This window comes from Pseudopodoces humilis, chromosome 4, assembly GCF_049639895.1.
Source record: "Pseudopodoces humilis isolate 2021_Gansu_Grassland_sample_001 chromosome 4, ASM4963989v1, whole genome shotgun sequence".
Lineage (NCBI taxonomy): Eukaryota > Metazoa > Chordata > Aves > Passeriformes > Paridae > Pseudopodoces > Pseudopodoces humilis.
Window position 1 is genome coordinate 19,701,813 of NC_142203.1, and position 16,427 is coordinate 19,718,239.

Consider the following 16,427-nt stretch of genomic DNA (forward strand, 5'->3'; position numbering starts at 1 on the left):
ATTAATTAGTCAAATACCTCTAACAGTATATTGACATTTTAATTGTACACTGGCATTAACAAAACTAAAAAGTGCTTTAAATGTATTTCAGCTACTAGAATTTCTGCTATGAAACCCCTTTGAATTTCAAAGCAGTTTCAGAAATCTCCTGTTTAAAGGGCTAGACTGTCCTTCCAATTCAGCATCATTATATGGCACAACATCTCCTTACAATCAATACAAACATCACAAAAATGAAACTGGGTATTATTCAACGTCCTGCCCACCAATTATGCCTTGCTATTTCCAGATAGAGTAGTGGCTCTGTGGAGCAAGCACACCCTACAGCGAATTCCCAGCTCTTGATAAATATGTCAGTGCCACAAAGGTCAAACAAGAGCATGAGGCAGTCTGTGTTCCTCCACTGAGCGATCCTCACCGGGTAACAGTGGATGAATGCAGCTGGGGATCTGGTCCATCACACAATAGCTGTAGTGCCCTGAACCCTGAGCAGCTGCCTTGACAAATTAGATGTGGCCTCTTGTATTGAAAAAGCACATCAGGGTCCTGGGTCAATGACAGTTTTTCCCTCTTTTAGCAAGACAAGCCTCTACAGCTCATTGCAGCCTGGAAATGGATAGCCTGACTTGAAACCCATGCAGGTGGACAATTATGGGTCAAGGATACCTGCTGTTTCCAGAAGCCATATTTGATAATATCTATTTTAAACTTCACCGTTCTTTTATTTGTAGGGTCTACTAATGCGGAACAGAGAAGCTCTGTTTTCGTAACCAGGGGCTGCACATCCCTGTGCAATACAACCCCTTCTGTTACCAATGATGTAATTTTTTTTTTCTGCTACTAAACAGCAAATGACTCTTGGTTCTAATCTTGCCACTCAATGTTTCCATTTCTGCTAAGTTAATTTCAATTAAATCTGAGATCTGTACTGTTAGTGAAATACAGAAATGTTTTGAATTCTGAAAACGTTAAGTGAATGTCAGTGCTAAAGTATAGGCATTTCTTTAAGTGTGGCACAGGCACTTGGTGTGTGCTAGAATATACCCCACCATTATCTTGATTTCCTCATCCTTGCCTGTCTTTTGCAGTTAAATCTGCAAAACCTTTCCTTGCACTTTCAGATGGCTACTATAGAAAATCTATGACTAAATGAGCTGGAGCTTTCTTTACATAAGGTTTGAAATGCAGACTTAGCCACAGAGAAAGCACACTAAATCACTGCCCTGTACTCTATTATAACCCCATGTTTGACTAAAATTGGCTTAAAGATGTGGCCCTGCTCAGGGATTTAGCTCCTGACATCTTTTCTGAATGCCTTGTCTCTGCTCTGTCTCTTCACTCTTGTTCTCAGAGAAACTTACTAAAACATCATAAAAACAAGTCTGTGAGAAACATCCTTCCAGCATTCTTCTTTCATGAATTTTATATACAATTTCCATTTTATTAATTAGCATCTACTTTACTGCTGTCACTGTTTGAACTTGAGGATGTAATCTGAGATGATTAACTGTCTCTAGCCGTGGGAGCAGACAGCTCATACATGCAAGACAGAACAGAAGAAGGATCAGTGTCATTTCTCTGGACAAGTCTGGTGTGTTCTCTTAATCCTGACTGCACAGCCCTCCTGGTGCATGTCACAGGATACCAGCGATTCCAGTGTGGTGAGATCATCAGTCTTCTGGCATGTTTGTGAGTTATTAGCCTGGTCTAGTTACTCAGGTATCTGGCCACTAAAAACTATACTGGGAAATTTGGTCCCATTCAAATGCTAACAATGGCTTTCAGGTGTTTAGCTGATACTGTGCTGAAACAGTGCTCCACAGTAGGTGTGCTGGGATTAGTTTATGAGACATCCACTTCCTGGACAAGTTGCTCACTAGAGCAATTTTAGGCAAATATAGGGTTGGTTGTTTGTTCTAATATTTATTTATTTATTTATTTATTTGTTTGTTTGTTTATTTTTATTTCAACTAAGCAACCAGGCTATAAATAAGGCCTCCCTCTGGAAATAGGGACATTTACAGTAAACTGATGTTAATTTACTAAAGAATATTTCAGAAAAAAAATCTACAGAGTTTTGTTTAGCACAGGTTCAGCCAACCAACTTCTGTTTTCATCCTAATGAGAAAAGTCAGTATGTTTTAATCTAGATGTCATTTTATACAAGTTTAAATAGACTAAACCGTGTGTCATCCTGCCTAGGTAAAATCACTGTGAACCACTACAGCTCTGAGTAACCATGCCTCTCACCCCAAATCTCATCCACATGCTATAGAATCATAGAATCAGAGCAAATTCTCTACTCCCTTTCTCAAAATGTTCTTTTACTAGATTCTGGGATGAAAACCTGTAAGTATAGTAAAGAAAGGATCTGATCTGATTCAATCTTCATTGTTTCCTCAGCACTTGACACTTAGTAATCTGCAAAGTACTTGTAAGTGATTTATGTTTGTGCATACAATGGTTTGAGATATGGGAAAGAACAGCAGTGTTTGCAGAGTTTCCCCAGATGCACATGCTTTGGGTGACTACATCTCTTCCCAATCCCATCCAGGCAGAACTGCCTATGGTGCAACTCCTCCCACTAGCCTTACACTTGTTTTCGGATCAATCAGTTCCTTCTGACAGTGTCAGAATGGTGATACTGATGAAATACTGAATATTTGCTTCATCTCAACACATTGAAAGTCCAAGCCCTTCCACTCAGACCTGCAAACATTGACTCAAAACCTAAGTTTTGACAAATTTTGTGCCACTTTAGTTCCTCATTTTTTCATCTGATTTATTACATAATACCAAAAACATAGTAACATTCTTCTCTTTTCTCTGATATAGAAACTACTTTGAATCTTTCAGATCCTTGTACATATTAGCATATAACAATATTTTTGTGTAAAAACATACTCTGCAAATGTACTTCTTGGTGCAAAAATCAGCTCTCCTGTGATGAATATTAATTGTTTAATTTATGCCAAAAAAAATTAAAGTCTGAAGCTTTGTTTTCCCACAGATTTTTTTTTCCCCCACTCATTTCATGTCTACTTGTAGAGTATCTTGTTATATCAGCACTTTACATTCTTTATCATAACTGTACCTGGAGTTTCTTATAATTTTGTCTCACTGCAGCAGAATCTGCCTGATCATTTGCAGACTCTCCAGAGACAAGCATTGTCAGCACTTGGCAAATGGTTCAAGTAGTGATAATCAAAGTAAAATTTAGTAACACCGCCACTTGTGTACAATATGAAATATCTTCTGGAGGCAGGTTTTGAAAGGAACAGCTCTTGGGCTCCCCGAGAGCACAGCCCTCTCCAAAAACAGGAGTTGACTATTGCTAATGAATAGCTGAAGAAGAGCTGCTGTTATTAATAAAAATAATAATAGAGATTGTACAGTCTATAAAATAATAGGTGCTACCAGATACTGTCTCTAAAGGAGCACTCTTGATATCCAAATAAACCTGCAACTCTTCACTCTGTAAACTGTGTTCATTACAACCCAGTTCTAATCAGCTTTTTACCTTAGTTATATGGATAACAACAAAAGGCTTGCTAAGGAAAGGAGATACCACCTAACAATCTTCACCTAAGGAGTGCTGAGCCAAGTAAGCATACAAACATTAAAGACTGCTAACCACTTCACTTTTGTTGTTCAGTGCCCAGCTCAGCCACTTCCACCTGAATGCAGTCAAGAAGAAGCTGTAGCAGACCCCCAAAATCATAACCTGAATTTTTAACCAGTTTATAAACGCAGTGATTAAAAAGCACAGATTTCAGGCAATTAGGGAATGAGTGAGAAAACCGAGCTGTTGGCTACATTTGCACTAATGAACCCAGTACTAGGAGAGCATGAGGCATTTCTGAATGGAGGCAGGAAGAACAGGAAGCAGCAGAGAAGGGCAGCAGGGTAGTAAGGGACAGGACCAGCTACCCTTGAAGAAAATCACTTTGCTTTCTTCACGGAGCCCTGTCGAAGAGCTGTACATCTCTACTCCCCCCTTCGTTAGTAGGACGACTACAGAGGGACGCAGCACTAGGGCACTACTGGGGTGTGGAGGGTAAAGCCTTGGAGTGCTCCACAGGAGGAGCTTCATGACTCCGACTGTGGAGGGAGGAACACCAAGTACAATGGCAGCAGGGGGGAAGGTTAGGCAGCAAGGTTGGGGAAACTGTTTCAACAAAGGTGAGAAACATACAATTAAATTAACATCAAAACACAGCAAGAAAGAAAACAAAACATAAACATACTCTAGAACACATGCTGTTGTTTTGAGTTTTTTTTGCTTTGGTTTGATTTAGTTTTCTGGTGAGGAGAACAGGGAAGAGGGTTGTAATTTGCCCAATCAGAGCTTTTTGGTTTTTTGGGGTTTTTTTGCTTGCAATAGAAAGGGCAGATTCCTTAACAGCCAAAATGAAAATGCCAATGGGATGGCAATGCACAATTCCCACTCTATCGGTTGGACTACACATTTTCATCTTGGCAAGAAATGTGATGTGGCTCAGAAACAACAGTCCCAGAGTATATTTAGCTACTAAAGCTGTGGCACACAAATGTCACATTCCCATGAGTCAACTCTTCTAAAGAACCCTGTCTTCACACCCCCACAGATATTCCCCAAGATGCCTGCACTGAATTAAGAGTGAAGCATATGGATGGATGTGACATCATCAAAGCAAACGTGCTACAGTAAAGAAAACAGCAAGTGGATTCTATGCAGTTAGTACAATCAGTAAGGAGCCATTTGTGAGAACAGAAAAAGAAAGAAAACACTGTTCAAAGGAACAGACACAACCAGTGAAGAAAACCACAAAGCACCTTGCAAAACAAGGCAAAAATAGTAACAAAAATAAAATTTTCTTTGTGAATGTGTGAAAGCAAAAGAATCACAGCAAAAGTGGAAACAAATCTTGATAAAAAGATTTTAAGTGTAACATTTCTTGATTTAATTTTGTGTAAGAACTCTTTCCTTTGCCCTTTTGAAACAACAGCTCAATAGAATTTTGGAGCCAACTGGCTCTGACTGGGCAAGGCAAGGAGTAACAACACACAAGTGGATGGTAATGATAAACAACCATGCGGTCACCTCTGCCACCATTGTTTTGATGGGTGTAGACTGCTTCCAGCTTTGTCAATATTCATAATTAGGCACCAAAGAATGCATGATATCTAAATGACCCTGTCAAGTACTTATAAGGCTCTTTGGTAACCATCACTCTCTGGGAAGAAAGTATTGAATGTAAGCCACTTCATCAGTCAGTGAATTGAAACAAAAATGACTAGAATCCAATGGCTATACATTTATTAATATTTTCACTGCATGCTCTTCTGAAAGCTGCTAGTGGCATACAAGATGCTTTTAAGAGCTAGTTTCCCATATATTAAGCATTGCTGTTCAGAAGACTTGTGAAGCAGGGACCCACACATAACAAACAGTTCTATTTAAATGCATGCACATGTCTGCATTCCTCAGGGTACATAAGGGGCAGCTCTTCCACTTTTGGTGGTTTCTGACACCACTCCCTTGTCTGGCAGCAGCAGAGGAGTTGTGTTCAAGGGATCCTTCCTTCCCCCTCTTTCAGGGTGGACAAGAGAAAGATACCATTTATTTTCAGAAATGGGAATGCTGGATTTTCTATGAAATGTCCTCTTACCTGAAGTATTTTGTATAACAGGTGTTACCAACAATTGGACAAAGACAGAAAAGATCCTAATTTTTTGGCTGTCAGTATTATCATTGACATTGCTGAAAGGAAAGAGGAGTGCTAGATAAATCACATGCCATCTTAAGGAGGGCATACAGGTTTATCTGCCTTCCCTCTACTATGTAAGGGACATCCCTTTTTCTTAATTGCCTCTCTACAATTGAACAGCAAGGAATTAGGAATTAAAAAATGAAGATGATATCTCAAACTGAGTTTAAACTGGAATTAGTGTGAGGTTTCATCTTCAGTACTGTCACTCCCTTGCACCTGAAATTATGGTTACTGAGTTTGTGTGTTGCAGCCACCTGAAATTCTTCATCTGCCAAAGCTCAGCAGCCCCCAGGTCTGCAGGGTGCAAAGAGGTTCTGTGCTTAACACACAGGTAAGACTTATCAGGTTTTAGAAGTTCACTTTTTTGGTTTAGATTTTGCAGTAATTCTCAGGATTAAGCTCTACAAAGAAATTGTTTAAATGGGGGTATTTTTTCCCTTCTTCTGTAAGAAGAGCTAATTAGCTGGGAGGAGTGGGACAAGTTTACGTCCTCTGTTTGTGGGAATTTAAATCTTCATATTCAATTTCCTGCCAATAAGCTTAAAAGTCAAGGATACTAGATTAATATTTTCCATGGTATCTCAAGAAGTTTTACTGTACCTTCTGCCTAATTTGACTGACCTCCTCAACTGGAAAAGTGCTTCGGGATTTGTCTCTGCTGGGCCAGCCAGGTGATGCCCATTGCCTTTATGATAAGGAGCTGTGAAGGCTCTCTGAGGTCAATCTTGGGAAGTTCAGTAACCCTGGATATCCCTGGACTATGGGAGGCATGGTTTATCTGGGACTGTTATGAATAACAGGCACTGAAGTCACAGTCTGGGTCCAGACCACCAGCAGCTGTTCATGTAGCTCTGCTGAAGACTGTACTGTGATGTTAATGTGCTCATCACTCCTAGCTGAAAGCTGCCACAACTAATGTGGAGAATTCAAGATTCAGTGGGTCAGATGGAGGGGAAGGAATAGGGGAAACTAGTAACTTACTAGTTTAGGCAGACAATGCAAAGCATCAGGTCTGCCATTGCCAGTAGCTTCTCTAGGAACAGCTGATGCTTTTGTCTAATGAGTTTTTCATATAAAATGCATGAACAATAGAGACTGGAATCCACATTTCAATTAATATTTTAAGTGTTTTATATCAAGTATTCATAGCAGAAAGAACTGAACTCGTGTGTTCCTGCCCCTGGTGAGTGCCCTAACCACTCAGCAAGTGAGTTTTGCTCATACTCATCTTCCTTCTGACACACTGAGTACTTAATTAGTCCACACAGAGAAAAACATCTTCAACAGAACAGAGATTGAAAGAAGAGATCTAAGAACACCCTGGAGAAGAATAACAAGGATTCAGATCTCTCTAGGCAGTGGAGCTATTTGAACCTAACTCCCCTGTTTAAAAGGAACCATTTTAAAGTCTCTGAGATACAGATTAAAAGGAGCTGAAAGAATGATCAGGGTCAAGTTGCAATGAGGGGCACCACCATCTACACAGGAGAAAAGGTTCTTCTTCTCTATGTTCAAGCAGCAAATTTTAGCAATTCTCTGCCTAATTCTCTATATGTATGGCAAAGGGGGAGTGGAGGCCAAAGGACAGGATTTGTATTAGACCCCTGTGCTTCAGCACTGGTCTGAGCACTGTGAAATGACACCTAAATCCCAACCTCTTGGTGTGTGAAAAACAAAACATAGACCCTCTCCATGAGCAGTCAATTATGCATAATTCAATGTACATCAATGACCACATGTTAAAAGGTATTTTCTGCTCAGGTCTCACTGAAGACAGTGGGACTGAGGCTTAGTGATTAGGACTACTCCCAGTTTTACTTCAGTGGTTAAACTAGAGCAGGCTTTCCTTATCTGTGTTGGGATACTGGACCTGATGGTCACCAGCTCAAGTGAACTGATCGGAGATGTCCTGAGTGGCAGCAGCCTGGGCTGCAGTCATCATGCCCTGGTGGAGTTCACAGTCCTCAGGCATATGGCTCAGGCAAAGAGTAAAGGCAGGACCCTGCATTTTAGAAGAGCAAACTTTCAGCTCATCAAGGAAGACAGTAGGGACCCCCTGGGAAACTGCCCTCAAGGATAAGGGAGCAGAACAGAGCTGGTAGATCTTTAAGGATATCTCCCAAGAGGGAAGAGCTAGTAAACCCAGGTGAAAGAAATTGGACAAGAAAGACAAGAGACTGGATTGCTGTATTGGAACCTGGTAGCTGAATTAAAGGGCAAAAATGAAATGCACAAGTGGTGGAAGAAGGTACAGGTATCATGGAAAGAGTACAGGAACACAGTCTGGTTGTGTACAGGTGGGGTCAGGAAGGTTAAGGTGTAGCTGGAGCTGAAGCAGGCAAGGGAAGCCAAGAATAAGAAGGAGGGCTTCTACAGACATATGTCAGCCAGAAAAGGAAGGTTGAAGAAGGTGTACTCCACCTGGTTAGCAAGGCTGGCATGAGGAGAAGTTGAAGCACTCAACAACAATTTTGCCTCAGTCTTCTCTTGCAACATCTCCTCCCACTTCTCTCAAATGTTTGCTGCACAAGACAGGACCTGGGGGAGCAAAGTCTATCCCACTGTAAGAGAAAATCAGGTTTGGGACCACTTGAAGAACCTGAACATTCCAAAGTCTATGGAATGTTATGAGATGTATCCCAGAGTCCCAGGAATTGGCTGATTTAATTACCAAGCCACTGTCCACGATATTTGAAAAGTGTGGCAGTCAGGTGACTGGAAAAAGGGAAATACTGTACACATCTTAAAAAAAGGTAGACAGAAGGACCCTGGGAACTATCAACTTGTTAGTCCCATTATCTCTGTGCCTGGAAAGATCATGGAACAGATCTTTCTAGAAGCTCTGCTAGAGCTTCTTCTAGGCAGTCAGCACAGCTTCACCAAGGGAAAGTGTTGCCTGACCAACCTGGTGGATAGTCTCCATCGATGGACAAGGAAAAAGCTATGTATATCATTTATCTGAACTTCTGTAAGGCCTTTGACTTGGTCCCCCACATCCTTCTCTCAAAACTGGAGAGAGATGGACTTGATGGGTGGACAATTTAATGGACAAAGAATTTACTGGACATCTTTATTCAGAGGATAGTGGTCAGTGGCCTGAGGTCTGAATGGAAATCAGTGACAAGCAGTGTCCTTCAAGGGTCAATTCTGGGACCAATGTCCTTATCAATGACATAGCGGCATTGAGTGAGCCTTCAGCAAATTTGCAGATGACATAAAGCTGTGTGGTATGACTGATGCACCTAGAATGGATGCATGGAATGCCATCCAGAGGGACTTGGACAAGACTGAGAAGTAGGCCCATGGGAACCTGGAGGTTTAACAAGGCCAAGTGCAAAGTGCCTAAGCCAGGACAACTCACAGCCCAGAAAGCCAAATGTATACTGGGCTGCACACGAAGCAGCACGGCCGCCAGGGTGAGGAAGAAGATTTTGCCCCTCTGCTCTGCTCATGTTAGACCCCACCTGGAACCCTGCATCCAGCTCTGGAGTCCCCAGCACAGGAAAGACATGGGCCACAAAGATGATCAGAGGGCTGGAGAACAGGCTGAGAGAGCTAGGGTTTTTCAGGATGAGGAAGAGAAGGTTCTAGGAAGATGTTACAGCAGCCTTCCAGTCCCTAGAGGGGGATATATAAGAGCTGGAGAGGGACATTTTACAAGAGCGTGTAATGACAGGACAAGGCAAATGGCTTCAAACTGAAAGGGGCAGGTTTAAATTAGATAATAAGGAAGAAATTCTTTACTCTGAGGGTGGGTGGTGAAGCAGTGCAACAGGTTGCTCAGAGAAGTTGTTGATGGCCCATTCCTGAAACTGTTCAAGGCCAGGTTGAATGGGGGGGCTTGGAACAACCTGGTCAAGTGGAAAATATTCCTGATCATGGCAGGGGGGCTGGAACAAGATGACCTTTAAGGTCTCTTCCAAATCAAAGGACTTTGTGATTCTAGGATTCTATGGTTGTTGAGAGATGAAAATTATGTGAAATTAGCTGAGAACTGTTGTGCTGCCTTGGGAATTCAGAGAAAGGCAATATAAAAATGCATCCTTAAGAACAATAGGAAGCCATGGATCTTGATTTGTCAGAGACCAGGTCAGATCAAATTTAAAGAGAGTTAAATCCCCCCTGTTTCCTTCCTTCCCACATGCACAAAACTCTCTATAAAGGCACAGACTTCTGTTTGTTTTGTGTGGTTTCCTCAGGCAGTGAATTATCTGAGATTGGTTGTTTAGTTTCAGACTTTACGATAAGCTTTTAATTATAGCACAGGAGTTTCATTACATGTTACTCTGAGCCAGCTGGAAGCAGTTACACTTTAGTCCTCCTCCCCCTCCCTCCTCACCACAGGATGTCATTTCCAAGGCCTTACCCTTTTTGTCTTGATGATTATGGGATGAAACTGCCACATATGGATCTGTATTTTCAGATGAACCAAGCGGATCCTTCCAATCCAGCATGCGTCCCCTAGCATCATAACCCTGTCGAGCGCGAGAGTCAGAAGTGGTGGTGCTTGGGACTAGGGAACTGGAGTGTCCTGTTTATATTATAAATACAGGCAGGGAAGACAAGTCTCATTAGTAACTTACCACGCTACCTCCCCATGCTCAGGGGTGTACGCACTGCTTTGCTTCTGTGACGGGTGAACGTCTTGTCTTAGGCTGAGCAATGTTTCAAAAGTCCTTCAAATCATCACTCCAAAGGAGGAGGGAATTTGAACCTTCCAGATCAGGGTGCTAAAAGGTGCTGCCACTGAGCTGGCAGTTCTGTGCTTCTCAAAAGAGTTAAATGCATATGAAAGATCGTAAGCACACGTTATCTGAGTCAAGCATCCTTTGGCTAGATTCAGTACACATGCCTGACTGAAACTGAAGTGTCAGCCCATGCTGTCTGATACTGGCTCAGTCAAAATGCAAATAAAAAAATCAATTGAAACAGAACAATGTCCAAAATGGCTGAAACTGAATGGGAACACTGGAAGAACTACGAAATGGTGACATCATGAGGCACTGTACCTCATGCCCCCAGGGGAATGAAGGACTGCCTAACCAGTGTGCTCACACTGCGGCATTCCTCTCCAGATGGGAAATGTCCCGGGCCAGCTGCTCACACCCGCTTGCACCATCAGTATTGGTCCTGTCTGAGCTGATGGTCCAAAACGGCTCTGAAATAAGCACAAGACTGAACACTACTTCTGCTCAGAGCGACAGTGCAGACAATGCCTCACCTTGTGGATCTGCCCAAGACACCTGACTCCAGCAGCAGCTGAGACTGAGATCTCACAGGCCTTTTTTCCATTACAAATGCTCTAGACATTGTTACTGGTGCCCTGAACAAGACTGATCCGCTTCTCGCATATCCCAACACACAGCACATTCACAGAACTTGCCCCACTGGAAACACAGCACAATTTGAAAGGTGGCTTGGATGGGACAGTGGCGTGTTTGTAGATTCATACACTCTTTGCAGCTGGATCTGAAAAGCACATCAGCACCTGAAATACTTGAGTCTACTGTCTCTGAAAGACAGCTCCCACACGGAATTTCCAGTGGCTCAACTGCTTTGGCAAGAGGGCACCAAATGCCATCCACACTACAACATTTTGACCTCAAAACCATTCTGAAAGTTTCCTTCCAGCACATGTGAAAAAGTGAATTATTTTCATCAGGATTCAAGGAGTTCTGGGCCTCCTTAATTTTATGTGGAATAACTATATCCCCATACCTACTTTTCTTAAAGAGCCCATTAAAAAAAAGGATTTTTGACACATGCTCAAACACAACTAACAGAATTGGATTATTCACAGACAGAATGGAATATAATATTTTTTTGTCAGATAACACTAGGCAGAATGACAGCAGCCCTCCTTTCTCCTGTCTCCTTTGGAACAACCCAGTAAGTTAATTTTCCTTCCTAAGATGAGTCTCACTTGGAGAGGAGTCCAATCACCAGGCTACAGGCTGCCCTAGCAGGGACCCTCTCCCTGCTCCTTTCCTTGATCTTGCTTCACTGCTCAGAAAAATAATTTGAGATTCACTGGGGCAGAGATAGATCAACACGAGGAGCTGAAATTTAAGCCTCACAGAGAAGGCACAGAGCTGGGCAGGTAGAGCCTGTGCTTCTGCAGTTTATTTTAACCAGCTCCTGGGTATGCACAAAGCTTTTGAAAGCTGCATCTAAAACATGCTGCTTTAAATGGCTTCTAAATCTATCCAAATTAGCTCTCAGAAGTCTAGAGAGAGATTATGAACCCAGATCCTCAATTCTACTCCAAGAATCAAAAATGCTGGCCACCAGGGTCCCCAAGCTTTTAGATGCCCCCACATGCTTCATTTTATCCTTCATTTTATGCCCATTCACCAGCTTCATGGTATTGAACTTCTGATGAAGTCAGAAAAATGCAGCAACTTCTATTAAGATGCTGTTATGATATAAAGAAGTCCTGTTGAATATTAATGTCTTTAGAGTAAAAAAAATGTCTGTGTTCCTCTATAAGTTTTCAAGGAGCTCTTTTGATTTACTGAATTGAATTATATATGGGAGTGCTTTGGACTATGTTTTGCATAGGACATGGCCATAATGAAATTCTTTAACTTGTATGTTTAGAAAGGAAAATTGGTTAAATTTACAGTGTTCTCACCATGAAGCCAACCTTCAACTACAGGTAACTGTTAACATCATTTAGCTCTCGATGTCAGTCTGAAGGTTTTATACTGACAAAGGCAGTGGATTTTTTACCCTCTCATGGTAGAAAGTGTGTTTTCTCCCAGCCATCTCTCCTTAAAACAGCAAATTAAATACTGTATTTTGTTAAGGCAGTTTTGAATGTTGCCCAAATAGAAAAGAGAAGCCAAATGTTATCTTCTTTTAAAAGGTTTCCATAAGCCCCAGCATGGCTGGGAACACTGGTAACACACAGATAGAGGACTCCAATCCAAATGTGCTGCCTGCTCCACACACAGCAGTCCTGCAGCAGGACTATTTGTGTCCAAAGGACAGGTAGAGGTCCAGCAACTCAAAACACACACCCTCTTGAAGCAAGAATATGCTGGATCCTGAAAGCATTCACTCCAACACTATTTTATGCTTGTCAATTCCTGTGTGCATCCCCAAGGAACAAGACAAATAACAGGGCAGAAATCAGAAATGATGGTATTTTCATGTTTTCTTTTCCCTAAGGATTAAGCCACAGTGCAAGCATTCATGGGGTTCCAGTCTTCAAGTTTATACCCCATTCAGCAACACCAGTAATGTGTACAATATTTGGTTATGTTACACATAGTGCTGCACTCAACATAAGAAAGCAATTAGTCATTGCTTGATAAGGAGGTAAAAGAGAAGAAAATATTGCCAAGTAGCAATCATATTATATGCCTGTGTTTGATATGCATTTATATGCCTATATCTCTTTCCAAACACTTGCACTTTTAAGTGTGCTTAAAGGAGAAATTCTAAGGAAAAGCTATAAGTATGGTTACAGAAAAACACTTCATAATACAGAAATCTGGAGAAAACATATGCCTAAGGGACACATTTTCTGGGGGAAAAAATAGTTCTTGAACCATATATTGCCAATACACAGAGAACTTGCTGGTAATGGAAAGCTAAGGCTTTGTGAAGATATTAATATGTACCAGATGGTCACTGGGTAGAGAGGAGTTCCACATAAATACAAGGAATCAGTATACTCTCTCTGTTACTAATGTATTAGTCTAGTACACACTGAGAAGCAAGCTTACACAGCTAATCAAGATAAACTTTCTTCCTTTTGATTTTGAGGAAGCAGGGCAGGAGTAGATTAAACCTGCTCCTGTAAGCAGTATCACAGTGCCCTGTAAGTGCCTGAAAAGCCAGTCCCACTGGGTGAATTTCACCTCTGAGCAGTGTGGCACCACAAATGTATGAGCTACTTAAGTTTCTCTCATAAACAGAGAAAAGACTGAAGTGGCAGACAACCCAGTCCTGGCCCTCTCACACACAGCCATTATCAAGCCTTTACAATGCACTAAATAGTTTGCAACATGTAGTGGGCCTTTTTTTCCCCATCACACCATTTTTTACCACTCTGACTTGCAAATAAGCTTTGCTGAAATTTAACAAGGCTTTAGCACATCTGAGATGTGGTCAGTACCTCTGTGTTAATAATGGTTAATACAAAAAACATCTGAAAAACCAATTCTGCCTTTGTTTTAAAATAAGCGTCTGAATAACTGTACACATAGCGCTTTTCAAACGTCTTTGTTTAAAGAAAACATGTAAAAATCAAATAGACGCACTTTAAAAAAATCTGGTCTAGGTGCTTCCATTATTTGCAAAAACTTTTCATTTGGAGTGCTGTAATCAAGTAACAGAGGCAGAATAAAAGCACTTAGTGCCTATAAGCACAGATAATGATGCAGAAAGGCTGCACTTCTGTAACTATAGCTTGTTCTGAAGTGCACTTGTAAAATCTAAAGAGGTTTTTTTTCAGGTTTAAAACAAAGACAGAGAGTCAATACTATCAGTATTTGACAGGTGGTCTAATATGCACAAGTCATTAGAATCTCAGAGGTTAAGATATCTTCACACTATCCTATTAACAGCTATAGCAACCTAATTAGACAATTAGAGGGAAAGTTGAGTCAATACTATAGAGGAAGAAAGAACTATAGCTAGGGGGTAATATAAGGGCCCAATTCACTAAGAACTGATGTTTCCAAAAGGTAATTGAAGCTGCTATTTTTGCAGTGATCTAGCTTAATCTCCTTGTTTAAATTATGCTCCTGCAAAATTTCTCTCTGACTTTCTGCATCCAGACCTTCAGTCTGCTATCCTCTCCCTGAGTGTCACTTGAGCCACCTGTGTGCAGTTTGCACTTTAAATGCTTGCAACTGATCATGTGAGACTGCCTTAGGAAGACAGCCCATGTGCCAAACTTAGGGGGAGGCTGGTGCTAAGAATACAAAGATTAAGGGCTTGGTTCTCTTTTTATTCACACTGCTATAGATTGGTAGTAAGTGTCTTGAAGTAGGATGATTTATAGTGGCAGAAATGAAGAGAATCAAGCCTTATGACTTCTTTTGGAGCTTCAGATGGCTTTGGGTGTATTTAGTCCACTGAGCATTCATTCGGTTGGTATTCTGGTACCAATGTTCTGAAGCTTAATCTTAACCATGATGTAGCATTTACCTTTGCATTAAATTGAACTCAGTAACATCAAAATACATAATTCATAAATTTCTTGTTTTTTCAAGATACAAAATTACTCAGACCAGTCACTAGAGTTGGCAAACATGAACATGCTTACTGAGACTGGGTACTACCTCATCCTAGAATTTTTGCACTCCTGATGTGGAAGATCAATAGAGGTGACTAGCAGTAGGTGAAAAGAAAGCCCAACTGCAAAAATATCAGAATAGGCATTTTAATTAAACCAATAGAAGGAGGAGCTGACTTGCATAGAGACTTGCATCCTTACCAGGATGTACCTGAGAGGCGTCAATGAAATAAGCTGTAAAAGACCGGACATGAATGGGATCCCATGTCACTGCTGGGTTTTCTCTGTTTTCTCAGCTTGTCTCTGTTGCACCTCTCTGTAAGGTCCTACTTCAAAAGCTGGGTTCATTTATGGATTCTGTCTTTGGGCTTGACATGCCTGGACAGTAAAATGTACTCTCTTGTGCTAACTGTACTCTGTTAGACTTCAGCTTTTTTCATTCTGCTGCTCATTTGAAACATTTTCTGCTTCCTTGGTCAGATTAAAATAGCAGTTTTTACTAAAGGACCTACTAATACTCTAGCTGGCAGGATCCAGAACTCCAGTTCCACAGCTATAACTCTGCAGACTATGGAAAGCTAGGACATTTCTGCCACATCAGCACTATGCCCAAAGCCACTCTCTTTATCTTTACATTCAGCAGTATGGATTTCATTATTACTCTTCTTTAATTACTGTTCTGTGCATTAGAAATACAGCAAGTTCACAATGAAAGAAAGTATAAACTGTATATGCAGATGAAACTGTCCATATATTAGAAAGTCTCAACTTGCCTTTGATTTTGTACATTCCCTTCACTGGTTTTCATTACCATACTTTCAAATAAGTTTCACTTGCACATTTTTCATTTCCTGGTAATAAACAGCAGGGGGAATTTGATTTTATTTTTACAAATGTTGAACAGCATTCCTGTGCCTACAGTTATTTATATTCTGCTGTACTGAGCTGTCATTGGTTCAGGTCTGTACCTACATACTCTGCAGGCATGAGATGAAAGGATCAATTAAAAGTTCACATCAACCTACCTCTTTCTGTGTTCAGCCAAACGTATGGTGAATTTGATCTAGCCCTAATGAACTGCTAGTCCTCTACAGCCTGAAAGCAACTTCACAAGGAAGCTCCCACCCCACATGGAATTTTGCCATTGACTTCACTTGGCAGGAAGGCCACACATCCTCTTAGCTTGTGTGTGCTTGTCTTTGTTCAGGATGTCTATAAGAAAAGCTATTGCAATGCATGTCCAGGTTTGAATTTAGAGTGATTTTTTATTCTGCGGTGACTCCTCATGAAGACATTCTTCACTCCAAGAACCAGCACAATCTACTTCCAAATATGCAGAACAAAGTGGTAGAAAGCACTATGAGCAGAGATTAACAGCTGCCTCATGGGAACCTGCTACTCTAGGCTTGCAGAAATGATCCTCT

At 41.2% G+C, this 16,427-nt stretch overlaps 1 protein-coding gene across 3 annotated transcripts in view; it reads right to left on the reverse strand.

Annotated features, from left to right (window-relative positions):
• The window catches only part of SEMA6A (semaphorin 6A), a 120,015-nt gene that overhangs the window by 17,853 nt on the left and 85,735 nt on the right, over positions 1–16,427 (reverse strand). For 2 of the 3 annotated variants that reach the window (XM_005528129.3, XM_088054177.1), the window contains exon 18: positions 10,120–10,284. The exons of the other annotated variant lie outside the window; for it this stretch is intronic. In XM_005528129.3, coding sequence (XP_005528186.1) covers positions 10,120–10,284 — 165 coding nt within the window. The remainder of the gene's footprint in view (positions 1–10,119; positions 10,285–16,427) is intronic. 3 annotated transcript variants of the gene reach the window in all.